General features: G+C 48.9%; 1 protein-coding gene across 3 annotated transcripts in view; it reads right to left on the bottom strand.

The window, feature by feature from the left end:
• Positions 1-1,189: 1,189 nt before the first annotated feature.
• CACNA1H (calcium voltage-gated channel subunit alpha1 H) overlaps positions 1,190-21,107 on the bottom strand; it is a 417,435-nt gene continuing 397,517 nt past the window's right edge. For 2 of the 3 annotated variants that reach the window (XM_075565791.1, XM_075565792.1), the window contains exons 30-36: positions 13,735-13,813; positions 10,790-10,911; positions 7,899-8,213; positions 6,446-6,577; positions 5,372-5,552; positions 4,689-4,867; positions 1,190-2,468 (exon numbers count right to left, since the gene is read on the bottom strand). In XM_075565791.1, coding sequence (XP_075421906.1) covers positions 1,284-2,468; positions 4,689-4,867; positions 5,372-5,552; positions 6,446-6,577; positions 7,899-8,213; positions 10,790-10,911; positions 13,735-13,813 — 2,193 coding nt within the window. In that variant the 3' untranslated portion in view covers positions 1,190-1,283. The remainder of the gene's footprint in view (positions 2,469-4,688; positions 4,868-5,371; positions 5,553-6,445; positions 6,578-7,898; positions 8,214-10,789; positions 10,912-13,734; positions 13,814-21,107) is intronic. The other variant, XM_075565793.1, reaches the window with a different exon arrangement.

The raw sequence follows: 21,107 nt of genomic DNA, 5'->3' as shown, positions 1-21,107 counted from the left end.
AGGAGGGGATCTTGAGGACTGGAGTTGAGAACCTCTGGGTTCATATATACAGTATATACAGGCATACCCCGTTTTAAGGACACTCACTTTAAGTACACTTGCGAGTAAGGACATATCGCCCAATAGGCAAACGGCAGCTCGCACATGCGCCTGTCAGCACGTCCTGAACAGCAATACCGGCTCCCTACCTGTACCAAAGCTGTGCGCAAGCGGGGAGACTATAGAGCCTGTTAGAAATGCGTTATTTACACCAGTTATGCACGTATAGGACGATTGCAGTACAGTACATACATCAATAAGTGGGAAAAAGGCAGTGCTTCACTTTAAGTACATTTTCACTTTACATACATGCTCCGGTCCCATTGCGTACGTTAATGCGGGGTATGCCTGTATAATGGAAGTTGGAAAAGGAATGAGAAATAAAGCATCATATTTCAAGAACAAAGCACTCAATGCATAATGAGGTTGACCAATGAAATTGGTTAAACATAAACGTGAATGGCTTTCAATAGCACTAGGTGGATTATTACCCATTATGCAGGGCACAGCAGTTACAAGTACCCCTATTTATCCAGCTGTCTAAAGCACAAGATTCCACGCAGTTGTTTTTGTCACCATCATTTCATTTTGTATCCGGTAATCTTCCTGTGGTTGTCTGTTCTTAGAAAACAAATGTGAGATCCTGATTAAAAGCACATGTAACGATGGAATTTGCGACTGTTCAGTTATCATTAGGCCACAGGACAATTCGTTAACAAATGAAAACCGTTACCAAATATTCGAGATACACACGATGACACGTAATTAAGGAAAGACTATCGGCGTCGCGCCGAAATCAGCGTGCATCACAAAGACGGATACAGGTTTTTTTTTTTTCACAAATACATTATTTCTATTTTATTTATACTGCTGATATACAGACAATGTACAAGTCTTCATATTTGAGCACTTCTGCATACTGTGTCATTGCACAATAAAAAGTGCCAGCTTAAAAATAGAAAAAAAGAAAAGAAAAAAAAGAAAGAAAACTCGAATCAATGTGATTGAGGCTATATGGGAAGCTGGATCCGTATTCCGTTTATAAAACCAAACAAAACGAGACATTTCAAATCAAACCATCTGCATATCCCTCATTCTCTATATTCCAATACTCATGAAACCCACAGCTTATAGGACACACGGCTGCCCAAATGGGATTGTCGATCCATCTATCCAGTGGTTCATCAAGTGTTTTTTTTTGTTTTTTTTGTCACAAGCCCTTATACCCTATATATCCTTAAAAACTATAATTGTTTATCGCTAACTTCATCTGTTGTGTTAGAAACATGGACTAGTGCAGGCTTTTTCAAGGTACCCTTAGCAACACCAATAAAATCTCTACTCATTTCAGGATTGCTACTCGGAGTTTGTAAGTGGTCTATTTGTTTCATTTCTAAAGCCGCAGGTTCAGGCCTGGATTCCACGATGACCACTGGTGGAGGAGTGGAGCATCCACTCTCTGATAAAAGGTCCGAGAAGCTGTTTGCATCCAGCTGGTCAAAAGAGTAGCTGGGTATTGTCAGGTGTTCATTGCGACAGGGCGGCTGGACCCGTCTCTCGGTTTTAGAAGTCTGATCCCCAGGCTGGGTATCGCCAAGGTCTAAAGAGTCTCTGTATGCGGTGGATTCACAGGATGGCGTCCTCCTCCTTAACATTGTGCTGTTTTCTGATGCTTTGGTACGTGAGGCAGTGCCATTCTCATCCTCCATGGGAGGATCTATAGAGATACAAGGTGGGCTCATCTTCTTCTTCCTTCGAACTCCATTGATGTACTCTGGGTCAGACTGAATGAGGACAGAAGGACAATGTTTCTCCTCAATTAATAGATCAAAGCAGGAATCTCCATCATCAATGGAAGGGCAAATCTCAATTGAGTGCCTCCTTTGGTCTTCTGCCCAGGTGGGCTTAGCTAAGAATCCTTGAGTATCAACACTGTAGAACTTCTTCAAGTCTTTGCTGCTGGTCCCTGCCAGGCTGGCTGTACTGTTGCCGTTCTTTAGGAGAGGAGGAGGAGATGAGATTTGGGAGATGAATGGGGAGACAGAGTGACTCCTATTGTCAGACTGTCCTCTCCAGCTCTTGGCTGAACTGTTTATGTGGCTGACCTCTTCATCAGCTAGGTCAGAGGACTCAAACATAGATTCCTCTGGGTTGGTGCTGCCACTGCTGCCACTTGAAGGCCGGCTTGGAATACTGTGCTGGCTGTACACATGATTGCGTGTATGGACGCTGGAATGTCTGTGGTGGGAGGATAGCATTGGGGACGATTGTGGGGTTCCCTGGAGAGAGAGAGGAGTAGGGCAAAGCAAAATGGGAACCAATGTTCCCAGGGATGGCGTCCTCCGTTGTAAGCTCTCCGTGGACTCAACGTGGAGACTGTCTTTGGAATCTCCATTCTGATAGTCAACCGAATCCATCCGTATGGCCTCCTGAAATGCAACCACAAAATGGAAAAAACAACAGTGAGAACCTCAATGCAATAAACCAACTATACAGTGAGCCAACACAGTGACCTGTGTGTGTGTGTGTGTGTTCTGATGCAAAAGACCCCACAAGGTTTTCAGTGGGCTTCTACTTCATTTACTATTTATCCATCCAGTTGTTGGAGAATGACATAGCTGGATGAAAGTACCAACAAAAGAAAGAAGGAAAAGAATCATTCACATCATTTTTGAGGCCCTCAAAGTTTCCTGGAGTTGAGAATAGTCGTATAGCTTTCCTGCAGCTGTACATCTTATACTATATTAGTGAAAGCACTGTATGTTTGCCTGCCTGGATGTCCGGTGTCCCTAGGGGAAATCTCATTGGTCCGTTGGGTCGCCCGCCCCCGCACACCTCTCATTGGCCTGAGGCGGAGTGACGGCCCACACACACAGCACAGCAGCTCTATACACACACACACACACAACACAGCAGCTCTATACACACACACACACACACACACACACACACACACACACACAACAGCTCTACACACACACACAACACAGCAGCTCTATACACACACACACACACACACACACACAACACAGCAGCTCTATACACACACACACACACACACACACACACACAACACAGCAGCTTTATACACACACACACAACACAGCAGCTCTATACACACACACACACACACACACACACACAACACAGCAGCTCTATACACACACACACACACCCTCTGTCCGCCCCCCTCCCCCCCCTCACGTGCGCCGTCCTGCACTGGCTCCGGACGGGAAGCGCGGCCCTCCTACCCCAGCTGCTCCCTTACCTCCCCGGCGCTACCAGCCGCTCAGGTAAGTCACTGTGCGTCCCGCCTCAGCCTCAGGCCCACTGCGCGTCCCGCCTCAGCCTCAGGCCCACTGCGCGTCCCGCCTCAGCCTCAGGCCCACTGCGCGTCCCGCCTCAGCCTCAGGCCCACTGCGCATGCCGCCTCAGCCTCAGGCCGACTGCGCGTCCCGCCTCAGCCTCAGGCCCACACACACAGGGCGCTTCCTACCGCCGCTCAGTCAGACGCCACATCGAGCGGGCGCAGGGGGGGGGAGCGCGAGTCTTAGGCCCACACAGGGCGCTTCCTGCAGCCACCTGCACACCTCAATCAGCAGGACGGCACATCGGGGGACCAAGCGGGCGCCGGGAGGGGGGGGGGAGCGTGAGTCATAGGGAACGGGGGGGGGGGGAGTCACGGGGAACGGGGGGGGGGCCACCAGCCGAACCAGCAGGGGGACGGACGCACGGAGGAGGGGGGAGAAATGCCCATACATAAATTATGACAATACATATGCCCACTGCTCTCCACCCCCCCCACTCCCCTTTCCCCCCCCTCCCCTTTCCCCCCCCCTCCCCTTCCCCCCCCCTCCCCTTTCCCCCCCCTCCCCTTTCTCCCCCCCGCTCCCCTTTCTCCCCCCCGCTCCCCTTTCTCCCCCCCCGCTCCCCTTTCTCCCCCCCGCTCCCCTTTCTCCCCCCCCCGCTTCCCTTTCTCCCCCCCGCTCCCCTTTCTCCCCCTCCCGCTCCCCTTTCTCCCCGCCGCTCCCCTTTCTCCCCCCCCGCTCCCCTTTCTCCCCCCCCGCTCCCCTTTCTCCCCTTTCTACGCCCCCGCTCCCCTTTCTACCCCCCCCCGCTCCCCTTTCTACCCCCCCCGCTCCCCTTTCTCCCCCCCCGCTCCCCTTTCTCCCCCCCCGCTCCCCTTTCTCCCCCCCCGCTCCCCTTTCTCCCCCCCGCTCCCCTTTCTCCCCCCGCTCCCCTTTCTCCCCCCCCGCTCCCCTTTCTCCCCCCCCCGCTCCCCTTTCTCCCCCCCCCGCTCCCCTTTCTCCCCCCCCCGCTCCCCTTTCTCCCCCCCCCGCTCCCCTTTCTCCCCCCCCCCCCGCTCCCCTTTCTCCCCCCCCAAAACCTTTACAACAAATACTCACCTATTGTTCCACGAGTTATAAATAATACTACCTATTACGCATTTACATCCCGGGCAACGCCGGGTCTCTCAGCTAGTCTAATATATTTTATTTGTGTATCTCATTAATGTGTCGTGTAAAGTTCTAGCAGTCTTATCAGCCCCGAAGAGAAATACAGATGTTTTGCAGGTTGTAATATATTGTATAAGGACCAACATAAGAGTTCTTCATAAAAAAAAGTACCACAGTGAGAAAGAACCTTACTTGTCTACGCAGGAGTTTGTTTAGACTGGGTGATCTTGAGGCGGAGTGTGGCGGTGGTATTTTAGGCATCTCAGCAGCGTCCTGGTGGCAAGATGTAGAAGCCAAAGGTTGGCATTCCACTGGCACTCTCAGCAAGGAGCTGGCGTCCCCGAGCTGGGAATTGACAGATGTAACTGATCCTACACAAGAAAGATAAACACTTTTATTCTTCATACTGATACAGCTTTCTCGCGGGAATCGGTGGACTGTAGAGTGGAGCTTTTAAAACAGCCCAATAACACACGTGAATCCTTTATGGTTTAGTTCAAACGTAAGAAATATTTTGTTCAAGTTTGATACATTTAGCACATAGTTTCGGCAGATTAGGAATGTATTACGACATCAGATTTTGCAGTATAATTGTGTTCTGAAGTGGAGAAAATGATGACAAGATGCACAGAAATGGATGCATTCCGTTATCATTGTGTGTACGGTAACTCCTCCCATTGCTCTCATTAATCAATGACCACAAAGCTTGCTGACATAAATGGAGAGAAAAAACGGACACAACTCCATTGATCGATACATTTCCCAAGTGACCGATGAGAGGTTTTACCCACTGAAGCTCATACATGAAACTCCCAATGTTAGGCTACATTTTTTCCAAGCTGTTAACAGAATGGAGCTTGCTGAACATCCTTTACCCATGGGAGATTGGTCTTCATAGCACTCCACTTCACGCAGGGGGTAAGAGGATTTCGCTGGTAGAACAGGGCGGAACATGTAGCTGTCGTTAGGTAATGACAGCATCCTGGAGACTGAGACCTTCCGCACTGCCAGCAGGTTTTGGGAGCCTGCTCCATCCCTCATGTAGACCGCACCGTCCTGCAGATAGAGAAGAGGGAATTGGGTTATAAGGAAGACCTCTCCCCGACATCAATTTCTGTGTCTACATTGGAGGTTTGCTGCTGTCTGTGTTCTCCAGTTAGTTAATTTGTCCTAGTTTATATATCTGTTGCTAACCATTCCTCATATATTTTTATTGATGCTCGAGTATGTCACTGAGAGACCCTGGGGCACCTTGGGTCTAATAATGCTAACAATGTCCTACCTCTAAGAACAGACGCCCCTGGAGGAGGAGAAGCATGTGGCTATCAAACTCACAAACCGGTTAAAGTGCACCACTGCTACATTTTCTGTCTCCAGAAACTAATAATGTTCCCAAAAGATGCATTTTCTTTCAGATCAAACTGCCAAGATGCGTCTAACATTTAACAGCAATGTCTTAGTTGAAACCACAAGGAACGCTACTGCGCTAATAACATGTCAGCCATGGCAGGCAGACCGATGTTAGCAAAGCACAGTGCGGATATAACCCCTGTTTCTAGGCACATTTTACAGTGGAAATTCCCACCGTGTATCCGTAGAGTGTTAACAAGCCCTCCAGCATTGCAGGGGTTAAAGCTAGAAACTGGCTAATGTAATGCATTTCACACACAAAAAATGGGGGGGGGGGGGGGGAGGGGAGGGGAAAGAGTGTTCTTTCCCCCAAAACCAGTTGTGATCAATAACGGAGATCGTATGTGGGATTGTCTCCCATTGCACAGCATTAATAATTGAAGCCAGAACCCCCAGGAAAGAGCCAGGACAGAACAAGCGGAGAGGTAAAGGCCCAGAAGTCAAGGAGTGATAGCTGCAGAAAGCATAGTGGCCGTTGTAACACTTGGCTGCTCAGCCGAACTGTAGAGAGAGAGAGAGACGGAGCGTCTTGGATTCACCTCGGGACCATGGATGGAGGGCTGGAGGGGTAGTAGCATGGCATGCTGGTGGGGTATGGATGAGACTGGCACTGTGTCCTGCCGCAGAGCAGCTCCCTCCACTGACTCGGGAATCACTAAAGCCACATTCTCCTGGCCCAGGAAACATAAACATAAATCAAGCACACAGCAGGACGGCTGCCAGGTTTTAAAGCGCTAATCCAAACTGGTGTTTTTTTTTAAAATACAGGAATAAAGCAGGGGGGGGGGGTCTCCAGAGCTGAACCCCATTAATTTCAGCACCGGGGATCCCCTGCGCCAGTAGCCACTCCAGGGTTCACTATATGGCTGCTTTTCAAAGCTCCCCGAGCTCGGCGGGCCAATAGGAAGCCGTGATGTCATCCGGTGTCGATTCCTATTGGCCCATGTGACGAGGAAGCTGAAAACTGCAGAGATACTGGGTTCATGGAGCTGATATTAATGGGCTTCAGTTCCAAGAAGCTTCAGTTCCCAGAAGCCCCTGCTCCCAGTCTGTATTATTAAATGAAGATAGAATAACGGCTTGGATTGCTCAACCAAGGGGAGATATCGTTGGTTTATTGAATCCTTCAGACATTTCGTAGCAAGATCCATCAGTGGCTTATTACTCAAACCGCCCCGCCCCCCCCCCCACAACAGGTCAAGTTTTCAAGATATCCCTGCTTCAGCACAGGTGGTGCAGTCTGAGCTGAAGCAGGGATATCCTTAAAACCTGACCTGTTAAGGGGTCTTGAGGACTGGAGTTGAGAACCCCCTGACATAAGCAATGATTTACTGGTCCTACCAGCTCTGAAGGGGGTTGATTGCTTGGGAATACCTGACAGATTTGAGGCCCAAATATATACCAGGCCAGGACACTTGCCTCTCACCCTTTTATCAGCTTGTATAGGGCAGCCCCACGAACCCGATATAAAAAAAAAAATGGGAGGTGAAAATGCCCTTTTTCCTCCTGATCACAGACCGTAGGATGTGACACACACACATTCCCACAGGCTCCACAGGCAAATCTGTACCATGTTGTGATATACTGTTGTATTCTACGAAGCATCACTGCAGAATCCTTTGGACATTCAGTGATATTTTGTGTTGCCGAGTCATAATAGCAATGCTTAATATATATCATATGTGTCCCAACCACTAACAAGTGCAAGATTATACATCATTTATAACTACCCCGTCCAACTGGGTCTTATTTTATCTCCCTCCGAAGGATGGAAGGGCACTGGCTGGAGAATGGAACCTGTGAACATTCGGTTTACACACTTTACAGAGGATTTAGAAAGCAGGGTATTCTCTCCGGCATGTGCTTGAATCCTCACTGAACTTGATGACAGATATGACGTACAGGCCCAAAGATACTAAACAGTGCTTGGTTCCCTCTGGAGTTGGGCTCAGTGAAAGGGCGAGTACATTAATAACATGCTCCTTCTCTTACCCTGGCTTGTTTCAGCAGCTCAATCTTCACTGGCTCCTGACTTCCCCCGGGAGCCTTGTTGTCTGTGGTTGGGGTACAGCCTCCGGTAGCTGGGGTAAGTGCCCTGGACATCTCCATCTCGATCTCTGCGTCCATCTCTGCGTCTTCCTTGGCCTCCTTGTTGCTCTCCTCGAGGTGTTTCATCAGCACGGCCACCACCACATTTACCAGGACAAACTGGGCAATGAGCACGAAGGTGACAAAGTAGACGGGGGAGATGAGGGGCAGGTAGGTGAGGCAGTGCTTGTCCTCGCTGCTGCACTCCCGGAGCGTGTCCTGAGCAGGGAGAAAGGCGCGCGGCGTTGTTACAATGTTACCTACAAGACTCTGTGTGGTACAGGCGGTCCTCGGTTATCCGCCGGAATCCATCCCGCAAACTGCCGTCGGATAGCGGACCGTCGGATTGCCGATCCAATGCTAATCCGTGGCGGTGAGCGTCGGATAATCCATTCCGACGTCGGATAATGCGCTCAGCGGGGATGCATTATTTGGCGTCGGATAATCCATTTCGACGGATAACGGACCATCGGATAGCGAGGACCAGCTGTCCACTGATGACTAATACAGGGGTGGGCAACTCCAGAACTCAAGGGCCACCAACAGGTCAGGTTTTTCGGCTATCCCTGCATCAGCACAGGTGGCTAAGTCGAAGACTAATCCACTGATTGAGCCGCCTGTCTTGAAGCAGGGACCGATTGAGCCACCTGCACTGAAACTGGGACTAATTGAGCCACCTGTGCTGAAGCAGGGATATCCTGAAAACCTGACCTGTTGGGGGCCCTTGAGGACTGGGCTTGGCCACCCCTGGCCTAGTACATTTACACTTCCTCCTGCTCTGTGTGTGACAAAGCATTTGTGTTTTGTACCACGTGAGATCTCTTTGGCAGGGATTCCCTTCACCCAGTGTTAATGTTTTTCATTCTATGCGTATATCTGTACTGTATCTGCAGCCCACTCACATGTTCATTACTGCAAGGCACTGCTCAAACGGTTAGATTTATGTCATATGTATTAATAATAAAGCAGCTCTATCCTGTAAGATAAAATGTGCAACATGATCGTTCAGAACCAGGTAACTCGTCCGAGATGAGCATTATACATAAACATTTCCAGAAAACCAAGAAATAAAATAGATGTTAAAGGAACAATCCAAGATAGCAATTAAAAAAAATATATAAAATAATAAAAAATGTTTTTTGGGGGAATTTTTTCTTTGTGGTGGGGAGGGCCTCCTGCCTAAGGGCGACACATACTAGGGATGGGCCTGTCAGCCCAGCATATATCTGTGAGAAAGCATGGCTAGGGCTGACAGGCTGACTGTTGTGGCTAGGGTGTCACACTTCAAAGGCCAGTATCTCTACCGCTAAACTACTGCTAATGTAAGTATCATTTTTATTTGTATAGGGCCATCCGTGTACATGGTGTTTTATAGCAGTAATACGCGCATCATGATAATGGGAGATATAATCGGAATAAGCGATTCCTACATAAAAGTAGATATTGGGGAATGGAGCCACTGCCCCGCAGAGCTTGCAATCACTGCGGATATGCTGTGTGATGGAGGAGCGCTTGCTTACTAACTGCTAACAGCCTGACGTGGATGTGTCATTTGGTAAATATTAATCACGCCAATATGTTCACAGCCTCCAGTTGCTGAATAACAATATGAATCACACAAATAGTCTATTCAGCGTAACCCCTTCACTGCCAGGGTGCTCTGAAAGGCATCTTCTGGCAGCAAGAACTGATCAAACATGCTCAGCTCTCCCAAAAAAGATAATCTTCGTGTGGCTTCTCTGCATTACTGTATCTCCGCCCTTCCCATACTGCGTCCCGTTAGAAGTACAGTATGCACTAATTACTGGTACATATCCCGACTGCGGCAAGACGCGCAATCGCAGGGGCCTGGAAAAAGCTCAAACCCCCCTCCAGGAAAGAGATTATCCTCGGCAGTGAATGAGGTGCAATCTATGGAAAGACTAACAGCTTATGTGAGACATAACTGAAGAAAGTTCCAAAAAGTTTGGGAGCCCGGCCACACGGGGGAAATAGGTGAATCTTTGCGTCACTGCGGACTGTGGATTCTCTCCTTGACAGCTGTTTTTTCTGTGTAATTTGTGGAGTTATGATATCTGGAGCCGTTGTTGTTTTATATTTTTGGATCCTGGTGTTATGGTGGCACAACACTCTTTTTTTTTCTCTTTTTCTATTTCCATTCCCCTATGTTTTTTCTTCTTCAAAATGTTAAATAAAAAAGAAGTTACAAAAAAAGAAGTACTGTACGCACTAAATAAAACCCTAGTTAATAATGATTTCATTATCATTAAGTTTAAAGGGACTTTTCAGTCGTTAGCAACTTACACTTGACCGTGCAAGTGAAGGAGAAGGCGATGAGGTTTGGAAAGATTTGCACACTAAAATGTTTAGAACTCTAGTGTTGATTCTCTAAAACCGGGGTGGCCAACTCCAGTCCACAAGGGCCACCAACAGGACAGGTTTTCAACTGGATATCCCTGCTTCGGCACAGGTGGTTCGATCAGTGGCTCAGTCGAAGACCCTTGCTCTAAAAGCTTGCACAACTAATCCACAGTGGTTAAGAAGAAAGGCATACAAATAGGATGGGAGATTTACAGTTCAATTATTATGGTGAAATGAAAGTGAAAGCGCTCAGCCATGTAACAGCTTCCATTGTAAAAGTGACAAATGGTTACACCCTCCAATCTGGAACGTTTGAATGACAAGTTGGAGGTGACCAGGAGAATACCAGATTGTTTTGTAGAGAGGTAAATGCATAGCAGTGAAAGGGCTAAGGCCCAAAATGCGGGAAGCACCCTACGAGGGACCCATCTCACCTTCATGATCCCGTTCCAGTTGTCGCCCGTGGAGACGCGGAAGAGGGTCAGAAAGGCCATTCCAAAGTTATCGAACGTGGCGTGCCTGCTGAGTCCATCACATGGGTTTTCATCATTACACACTGCAAAAAAAAGACCCCCGGAAATGATTTATTTCGTTTTGTTTTCTTTCTAACGTGCTACTCGTAAAAAAAACCGCAGCACTAGAACGTGTGTAGGAACTTAGGGAAGACGCCCAACCCAGACCTACAACTGGGACAAACAGAAAGAATCCAGTGTCAAAGATGAATCGGGCCTCTTCACTTGAAAAAGGCCAATAGAGAGGCCGAAACATTGTGTCCTCATAGCAGAATAAATTCAACTTGCTTTACAAAAACCGAAGTGCCCTGATTCAGCTTTGACACTGGATATATTCTGGATCACTCACAGGTTTTCCATGGAACCAGGAGCACCGGTAACTGAATCTTGTTTACCCAATTACTTGGGGTGCAGCATATACAGTATCTCTATCTTCGACCTACCAAAAGAAAACATCTAGGGGAACGACGAGGAAGACCAACAAAGGGTGTAAAACACGAACGGGAGCAGGAAAGATGGCCGCCAGGGTCTGTTTGCCATGCTTTGTTTAAACAGGAAGATTGTTAATTCCTTCCTGAATGGAAGTAAAGCTTCTTGATCTGTTAAAGCCGCAGGGAGCTTATTCCACAGTGTTGGGGGCGGTCGTAGAAAAAACCCTCCCTCTGGGTTTATCGACTTTAAACTGAGGCTCAAATCAGTTGAGGAGCGATGGCAGATCTGGGAGCCCGTTTGGGGGTGTTACTGATTAGGCAGTTCTCAAGGTAAGGGGGGCTAGTTGATGGATAGCCTTAAAGATAAGGGTCAAGATCTTAAAATGATCCCTTTGCTCCACCAGGAACCAGTGCGGATCTTGTAATACAGGCAAAATGGGGTCTCTCCTAGCCATGCCGGCTATAAGACCGGCAGTGCCATCAGCAGAGAATTTGGAAAATCCAGCCCGGAGAGGACCAAAGCCTGTGGTACTATGGAGAGGACACTTCCACGGGGACCTCCATTCTGTTATATATGCCAGCTTTACAGCGTACCTACCCTGATGGGGGTTACAATGAAAGCTTTTAGTGTCTATGCCTATCACAGCGGGATTGGTCAGCGGTAATGAACGTGTGATGGTACGAAGCGGTACTGAGCACCACTAATCGTGTTTATTTATATGCTAGAAATACCACTGCTGCTTTAATTACAAATATATATATTTCCACTTCCTTTAAAAAAAAAAAAAAACAGGAGATTTCTACCAATGCTCTAAGTATTTACAGAACAAATATCAGGTCCAAAGAGCTTCGCCCTATGAATTTGCAGATTCATAATCTCTTGAAATACGGCAATCCATGCAATATCCTAAATGTGTTTTTTTTTTTAAATAAATCAGTTCTGTAGTATTAGATAATATTGCATTTTTTTAAATTCAACTCAATGCCATTTTTAATTAGTTTTAATGCACTGAGCATCCTTTGATTTCTATAGCAGGTTTAGCCCACCTCACAGCAGTGCAAGATCTTTGTAACATTTTCCTGTTTGATATTTGTTGCCAATATTCCCAGCAGTTTGAACTGCAAACTGTAACAATAGATAATGTTACCGTAGTAATAAAAGAATACATTGTAGCTGCTGAGTTAAGTTGACGGAATGATTGATTGAAACTGAAAGGCAGCCATTAAGTGAACCCAGGAAAGCAAGGGCTTGGCTGATTGATAACGACCACTTCCACACAGACTGCTGAGGAATATTAGCAGCGATCCGCGGTTACAGCTGATCCGCCGGCACCCGGGAGCCTTCCTTCCTGAGGCCCTCTGTGGCGTGCCATATTCCTTTTCATTACTTATTCAGGATTACATTCCTTCTTTCAGGGATCCTAACTTAATGGGTACTGTCCCCATCTACAACATAACAGGGGGTCTCGTCTATACTGTTACTTTTGGAAACATTACCGATCTACTCTCCCCGAGGCTGCTCTCCTTTTGTCCTCCTGGAACCTAACCTTCTAGAATAGTCCCTCCTCCCTAAATACCCCTGCCTGACATCTGGATCCCCGGAGATCCGTTAAACTTGGGGAAACTAACAGACGTTGGTAGCCTAAATTTAACGGAGCTCTGTGAACCCCAGAGAGTGTTTTTTTTGGGGAGGCAGTCAGGACAGCATCTGTACTGATTCTAGATCTATTATGTGTTTTTATATTTATCATGTGCATTTAATACAGTTATATTTTGTCTAACAGTGCTTGTTACTGGGATGCTATATTCAGTCTTCTCGTTGCAGGCTCGTTTAGTGGAAATAATATACAGGCACCATAGCTTATTCCTTCAGATAACAAAAAAGTTCACTAAAGTATTCCCTTTTGGGTGGGTAAGTCAAACACTATGCCAGGGGCGGCCAACTCCAGTCCTCAAGGGCCACCAACAGGTCAGGTTTTCAGGATATCCCTGCTTCAGCACGTGGCTCAATCAGCCACCTGTGCTGAAGCAAGGACAGAATGAGCCACCTGTGCTAAACCAGGGATATCCTGAACACCTGAACAGTTGGTGGCCCTTGAGGACTGGCATTGGCCACCCCTGCTCTACGCAGTGTAGTCAAGTTAATTAACATGACTATTCCAACCTGTTTCCTGGTGCAATTGCACCCCAATCGGTCTATCTTATATAGCTAAAAACTCTACTTTTGCCAACTTTTATTTATTTTTTTAGATTATTTAGTAGAACAATTTTGTTAAAAAATAAATAAAATAAAAAACAAATTCTGGTGGCTCCAATTTTTTTTTACACTAAATTGCCATTACCGATAGATTCTCAACGCTCAGAGTTTGAGGGGAAACAGCTTTACAGCCACTTTATTAAGAGGCCAAGATCCAGAGATCTCACAACTGAACTCACCGAGCTTTCCAAACAGTTCCACTCCCAGGGCGGCATAGATGAAAAACAGGAGCATGAAGAGAAGGCCGAGGTTTCCTACCTGCACGGGGAGAAAGGAGAGACAAGTAAGAGGTGTGCAGTCTACCGCTGGAGCATTGTGTGAATGCTCAGCAGTGACACAATATAACAGTAACGATGCACAACTGTCGCATGCACTCGTCCAAGCGTGGGAGGTGCAGCCCTCTTAGTACATGGCTTTGGGGTGTCCCTTACTGCAGGGGTGCTCAACTGCAGTCCTCAAGACCCCCAAACAGGTTAGGTTTTAAGGATATCCAAGTTTCAGCACAGGTGGCTCAATCGGTCCTTGCTCCAGAACTGGTGGCTCAATCAGTCCCTGCTTCAGCACAGGTGGCTCAATCAGTGGACTGAGCCACTGATTGAGCCACCTGTGCTGTAGCTGGGATATCCATAAAACCTGACCTGTTGGGGGTTCTTGATGACTGGAGTTGAGCAGCACTGTCTAACTGCATGTCTCTCACTCCTTTTATGTGCAACACGCTCAAAAACTTCCATGGATCGTCACTCTTGCAGATGAGACACAGTTACGTTTTGGCGAAAGGAACCCTCGAGTGCCTCCGCATGTTTTCCGAGGGTCTCCCAAACCTGACTCATTCACCCCATTGCTACATCGTACAGTCGTTTACAGTGGCAGACATGGTCTCTTTTCCATATGGCGAGAGATGGGGTAGCACATCGTTAGAAACACACTCACTTCTATTCAAGAGACTGGGAAGTCCTGATCTGTGAGCTACCCCATGTTTATTAGTAGGGTGGCCAGACGGCTTCTCCAAAAATACTGGACACAATGGTGAAAGGTGTGACGGGCTCGAGACACACACACACACACACACACACACACACACACACACACACACAAACACACCTTTCACCCCTCTATGCAGTTTCCTCTTCTACTTGTCCCCTCCCCCCGGCTCTTGACACCTCCTCCTGATTGGCTGCTACTGGGTAATGCAGCCAATCAGGATGGAGGAAGCCCCCTAGCAGCAGCCCTGCTCTCTCCCTGCTCAGGGAAATCCCACGGCCCCCAAAGCCGGTCAGGTCACTATGTCCAGAGAGATAATACCGGTATACACATACATGTCCAGAGAGATAATACCGGTATACACATACATGTCCAGAGAGATAATACCGGTATACACATACACGCCCAGAGAGGTAATACTGGTATACACATACACGTCCAGAGAGGTAATACTGGTATACACATACATGTCCAGAGAGGTAATACCGGTATACACATACATGTCCAGTATTACCTCTCATTTTTTACTGGACAGTGTCCAAATACATGTTCAATATTGGACACCTTGTAACACAATTAGGCAGGTACGTTCCTGGCCTTTCTTTCTCCATGTAGAGCTAAGATTTCCGCAGGCAGGGAAGAAGGTGTAGCCAAGTTTATACCCATAAAGTTTGGCTTCATCCTCCCAATGCAATGTGCTATTAAACCCTTGAGAAATGAAGGGTTGATGAGGACAGCTGCTGCTGTCAGATCTGTCACTGCACACTCATAATAAGACGAGGGCCGAGGGAAGCGGAGGCTGGTCCATTTCGAGTCACTTCATATGCACGGGGAGGGATGCTACGGAGAGATGGGCTATTACTGCAGCTAATTCAGATGTACAGTAAGAAAAGCTGGCCTGCAACGTCCCGCTCCGAGGGCGCTTCAAGGACTCAGAGAGAGGACAACAGGAGGGAGAAAGTGACAGCGCAGAACTCGCTCTCATCACTGCATCTAAACCTTTGTAAAGACATGGAGTGAACAACCCATCCAGTGATCAAAATCAATACTCCATTATTCTAACCATTTGTAACTAGCAGAGCCTGGCGTGCAATTAATTGCATGCACCGCTAACAGCTGTTATATCGGAATATTTAATGTAGTTTATTTAGTATTGAAAGGTTTCGGATTTTTTCTCAAGATCATCTTTTATATTTAAATGTTTGGTTTGTGACTTAGGTCAACGTTGTTCAATTCCAGTCCTTAAGCCCCCCCCCCCTCCCCCTCCTCAACCCCTCAATCGGTCAGTTTTCAGGATATCCCAGCTTCAGCACAGGTGGCTCAATGAGAGGCTCAGTCAAAGACTAAGCCACCTGAAGCAGGGACTGATTAAGCCACCTGTGCTGAAGCAGGGACAGATTGGGCCACCTGTGACAAAACTCCCAATGCCATTTTAATGATTTCATTAATGCACTGATCATCCTTTGGTTGCTACAGCAACCATTTAGAAAGTCAAATCCACTTCTTCTTTCGAAAGAGGCTCTAACAAATACCTTTTTGTGCTCTGCTCTTCGGCAGCAAAGTATCACAAACAGATCTGTTGCTGTGTTCCAAACAGCAGACTGTCTATTACTCTGCAAGCTGTAACAATAATGTGTTACACTTCGGAATATTTTACATTGCAGCTGCAGCATTTCACAGACTGCTTCAGAGAGTGAGAAGGCGGCCATTTCGTTAGGCACACAGTCAGGACTTTGACATATTTATAACAGGAGCAGCAAACGATTTGCCAGCTTAGGTAAGAATGTAGAATGATATATTGTCACATGCTTTAAATATAAAAATAATAATATTTTTTTTAAAATGTGGGGATGTAGTGTTGCTGCTTTAAACATCCCCCCCCTCTCTGCTTTAACAGCTGCCCAGGCGCCTCTCAGCGTCCCCAGCATCCCGCAGTGCACATAGCAGCACAATATGTGCAGGAAGGCCATGCTCTTTCTGGCAGGTGCTCAGTGATACACACTCTCCCACTGTTAAGACTGCAGACATGATGTTCTTGTCTTGGAGAGGGGAGCGCTGGAGGCGGGCACTGGCTTCCCGGAAGCACGCTTCAGCACATCTCGTTTCTCATCTTTATTTTTTATTTTTTGCAAGATGAATTATTTCTGCATCATCAGCCCACACCTTGGCACTTCAGCCAGCCGAGCACACAATACCCAGGGCCCTCGAGGGGGGCTGTCAGGAGCGATTTCTCAGGCAGCTGTACAAGTGCCAAGCTGCTCCAAGGGCAGGAGAACCCAAGCCACAGTCTGACTCGCACCTGCTGCTCAGGGCTCAGTGTCCAGAACTCGCTGAGATGCAACAGGTACATCCAGTTATAAACAGACAGGGCAGATTCTGAGACCCTTCCGTGCATCGGCTCCAAGAGTGGCCAACTTCCAGTGCTCAAGGGCTACCAACAGGCCAGGTTGTCAGGATGTGGCTCAATCAGTGGCTCAGTCGAAGCAGGGATATCCTTATATCCTGTGCTGACGCAGGGACTGATTGTTCCATCTGTGCTGAAGCAGGGACTGATTGTTCCAATACAACATTTCCTCCTCAATCTCCTGGTTACCGTCACCGCTGATAGCCGCAGTCTACAGGGTCAGCCATAGAGCAAGGTGGCCGCCATGGGCCCCGCGGCTTCGGGGACCCAGTGTTCCCTCCTCTCGGTGCCTTGATCAGACTTACACCCGACCGGAGGGGGAGGAGGAAGTGCGGTCAGAAGTTGGATCCCAGAACCGACAGGCGCAGGAAGAAGAGGGAGCGTGTGTCCCCAGATCGGCAGAGAAGTACAGAAGGGTGTGTGTGTTCTCTTACCCTCTCTGCAGCGGGCCACCTCCTGCAGCGTCGCCTTGTCACGGCATCATATGACATCGCGTTGCCACGGCGACGTGACATGACGCAAGATGGCACATTGTCATGGCAACGTCATGTCACATGAACCTGTGACTTCATGACGCCGTCAGAGGAGGACTGCTCTCCTAGATAAGTCGCCCCCCCCCCTTTATGTTTTAAACGGGGGGGGGGGGGCACGCTGCCAGCGTGCCGCCTTGGGCCCCGCAAAAAAGCCCAAGTCCGGCCATGGCATCAGTGCAATGCCACCGGCACCCATGCACCTAGCGGTTGAAATATAATGACGCTGGACATACTGGCCGACGTCTGAGAGCCCTCTCCAGGCAGATCTGCTGGGAAACTCCGGGACCTCGTCCTTTTCCAGTCACTCGCATTGGAACGAGGGGATGGGGGTTTTCAGGCAGTAAAAACAAATGATACATTTTCATCGAATTAAATAGGCTGAGCTGTTCCAGCTGTTACCAGACGGGGGGGGGGGGGGGGGGGGGAGAACCACTATTATTTATAAAGTTACTATTGAAAGAATATTTATTTTAAACGCTGTCCCTTTCAGTTTTAAAAACTTAAATATGACGTCTATCTTACTAAGGTAAGGTGCATAAGACGCCGCACCTGTGTATAATTGGTTCAGAATTACCAGGCATTGTACCACTTCTTTTGTAAACCGCTTCAACCATTGAGCGCGCCTATATCAGTATTGGAAACCCTCCGAATAACAGCCCCCGATGTCTGAGACACCATCAAATTTACACTGAATTCAGGGTTTCCAATTCTTTTGGCTGATGGAGGTGAAAGGTTCTGTCCAGCAGTGAATGGGTTAATGCAGGGGTGCTCAACTCCAGTCCTCAAGCCCCGCCCCCCCCCCCCCCTCCCCTCAACAGGTCAGGTTTACAGGATAGCCGAGCTGCTGCAGCAAAGGTGGCTCAATCAGAGACTCGGTCTGATTGAGCCACCTGTGCTGAAGCAGGGACTGATTGAGCCACCTGTGCTAAAGCTGGGCTATCCTGAAAACCTGACCTGTTGGGGGGGGGGGGGGTTGAGGACAGGAGGTGAGCACCCCTGGGTTAATGGATTAAGTCCCTTCAGCCTTGTTTCCCATGTAGTATTTGGCTGACAGTTTCCTGGTGTATGTGTCTGACATGGAATGTGTAATTCCTGGGGCACGTCTGCACACTTATGTGGCAGGTGCTAGCTTCTAAATCACACTGTGCTCTGTACGATTAGATTGTAAGCTCTTTGGACCGATTGTGTCTGTACTACATGCATGCAGTGTAATCGGGACATACCATACAGACATAAAATGAGTTCTGGTATTAGAAATACATTGCAGGGCAGATGCTGACACTCTGATCTGCACGACACTGAGATGGAGGAAGACGTGATTATCTCATATAGATGAGATGTGGCCCGGGCTGCAACATGCGCCGAACAAAAAACAAAACAAAACTGAAGTGTCTTTAACCAAGGGGGACTTAACTCCAGTCCTCAAGGTCTACCAACAGGTCAGGGTTTAAACATATGTAGCCAGGTCATCTTTTTCCCCCTGCGACCCCCCCGGGCGCCTCCGTGGTCACGGACGCTGTCGGGTACTGCCAGCGGCAAGCGGCAGACCCGACGGCCATTCAGGAGGGTGGGGGCCGAGGAGGGAGCTCGCCGGAGTGCAGGAGATCTCCGGCAGCTCTTGCACAGGGCGCCGCCATGTTGCGCCGGTTCGCGCATGCGCAGAGAGTCCCCGGCGGCCCGAGATAGTCGCGCATGCGCAGAAGATCGCGCGAGTGTAGGAGCCAGCCAGGAGAGTCGCGCGAGAGGTAGGGAGAGATTGCGGCGGCCATTAGGGGTTAGTGTAAGCACAGGGAAGGCGCGCACGCGGCCCCAATGTTACAGTAAGGGCCTTGGGACTACAATTCCCAGGAGGCATAGGGAGACAGGCACCAGGTGCCTCATAGGAGCCAATAGGGCTGCAGGACTGCCAGGAGAGCAAGTGGATACATTTGGCGGGCTTGCAGCTACGTTGTCAGTCAGAGGAAGGAGCAGTCAAGGGAAGGAGGTAGGGTACAGGAGCGAGTGACTCCCTGTACTAGGCCAGCACCCCCTTGGCCCAATATAGCCCTGAGTCCCCCAGTAGTGTGAGTGTTGCCAGGGATAGCCCTCAGGATAGGGAACCTGTCACTTACTTTAGTTAGCAACTGGGGAACAGAAGGGAAGATAGGGACAGCTGGGGGGTTTCATAGCGGTAACCAATCCGGGGAGCCATAGCCCAGGGTCCTGTTGTGAATTAGTGGCACGAGACAGCTGGGGGGTTCATAGCGGTAACCAGTCCGGGGAGCCATAGCCCAGGGTCCGTGTTGCGAGTGGCGAGGCCACTGGGGGGGTTTCATAGCGGTAACCAATCCGGGGAGCCATAGCCCAGGGCGGCGTTGCGCGTAGTACGAGGCAACTGGGGGGGGTTCATAGCGGTAACCAGTCCGGGGATCCATGGCCCAGGGCCCGTATTATGAGTAGGGTGGGTACAAGACCTACCTATATAGGATAGGCAACCCCGAAGGCCCTAGGAGAGTGACCCTTAAGCCACTTAAGGATGCTGTGCTATAGGGACGGCCTGTAGTGCAGGGTGTGTCACGTTGCTGTATCGTTAGAAAGGGACTCAGCGGATGCTGCGGTTCCAGTGAAGGAGTTCGGACCCACGTTGGGGTCACAGAGAATATCGCCAGGATAGGATCAGACGGATTCATCACGCGTCTGACCCTTTGTGAAGCGTTGCTGACCCGAGCACCGGAGTGCTCGGCAGGTATCTACAGTTCTAAGTGCACCACCGGGCCCTTAGCTTAATAGTGACTGCGCAGTCACCCATTGATTCTCTGCAAGAGTGCGGGACATTGGGTGGGGTTCTTTGGACACTGGGTGGGATCACCTAGTGTTGGGGAATCGTCCTGCGAGACGTCATGGTTAGTGTCTCCTCCTGAGAGGGACACAGGTTATATTATGAATGTGATGTGTCGTATTACATGTTAGTAAAGTCCTTAGTTATTATACCCCATTGTGTATGTGATCATTGTGTTTGTCCTGCGAGGATTCACTTCCCCCTCTGGTGGGAGCCATCGCAGGTGGAGGCGCTGCACCATTGAGTAAGTGGTTACCCCTAGTATAATTGCCCCAGGTTCCCAGTGGCGGAAGCTCAGCCCTCCTGTGAGCCTACAGGTATACGCACCACACCGGTAACACTGCATGTTCTACTCACCCACACTATATATGCGATTGGGTGGGGTGGAATACCCGTTACATTTGGAGGCGCTGCTGAGATAGACCTGGGGTGCCCTGTTTGCAATTTTTCAAATTGTCCCATTCATATTTTTCATCATGGCGGTGCCGTCACCGCAAGACGTCGATGACTGGGCCTTAGCGCGGCAATTATCCCCAAGGCGCGTGTTTGTAGTGGCCGGAGTATCCCATGATACGCAATTGTCCACTATGCGCGCCCAAGTAAGAACTTGCCCGGAATTGGCCACTGCCCGGGTGACAGACTTAAGGCTGGATACTGACGGCCGGGGGATTACCTATCTCCTGTTCACCACGCATGACATATGCCTGGAGACTGTTCCCCATGTGTTGACACTCCCCGAGTCTTCCGCAGGGGACTGTCTCATGATCTATGCAAAAAGCTGCAGTGTAGTTAAAATGGAGGCTCCTGCAGCAGGGA

This window comes from Ascaphus truei, chromosome 11, assembly GCF_040206685.1.
Source record: "Ascaphus truei isolate aAscTru1 chromosome 11, aAscTru1.hap1, whole genome shotgun sequence".
Taxonomy (NCBI): domain Eukaryota; kingdom Metazoa; phylum Chordata; class Amphibia; order Anura; family Ascaphidae; genus Ascaphus; species Ascaphus truei.
Note: the sequence above shows the minus strand (reverse complement) of the source record. Positions and strands in the feature narration are given on the sequence as shown.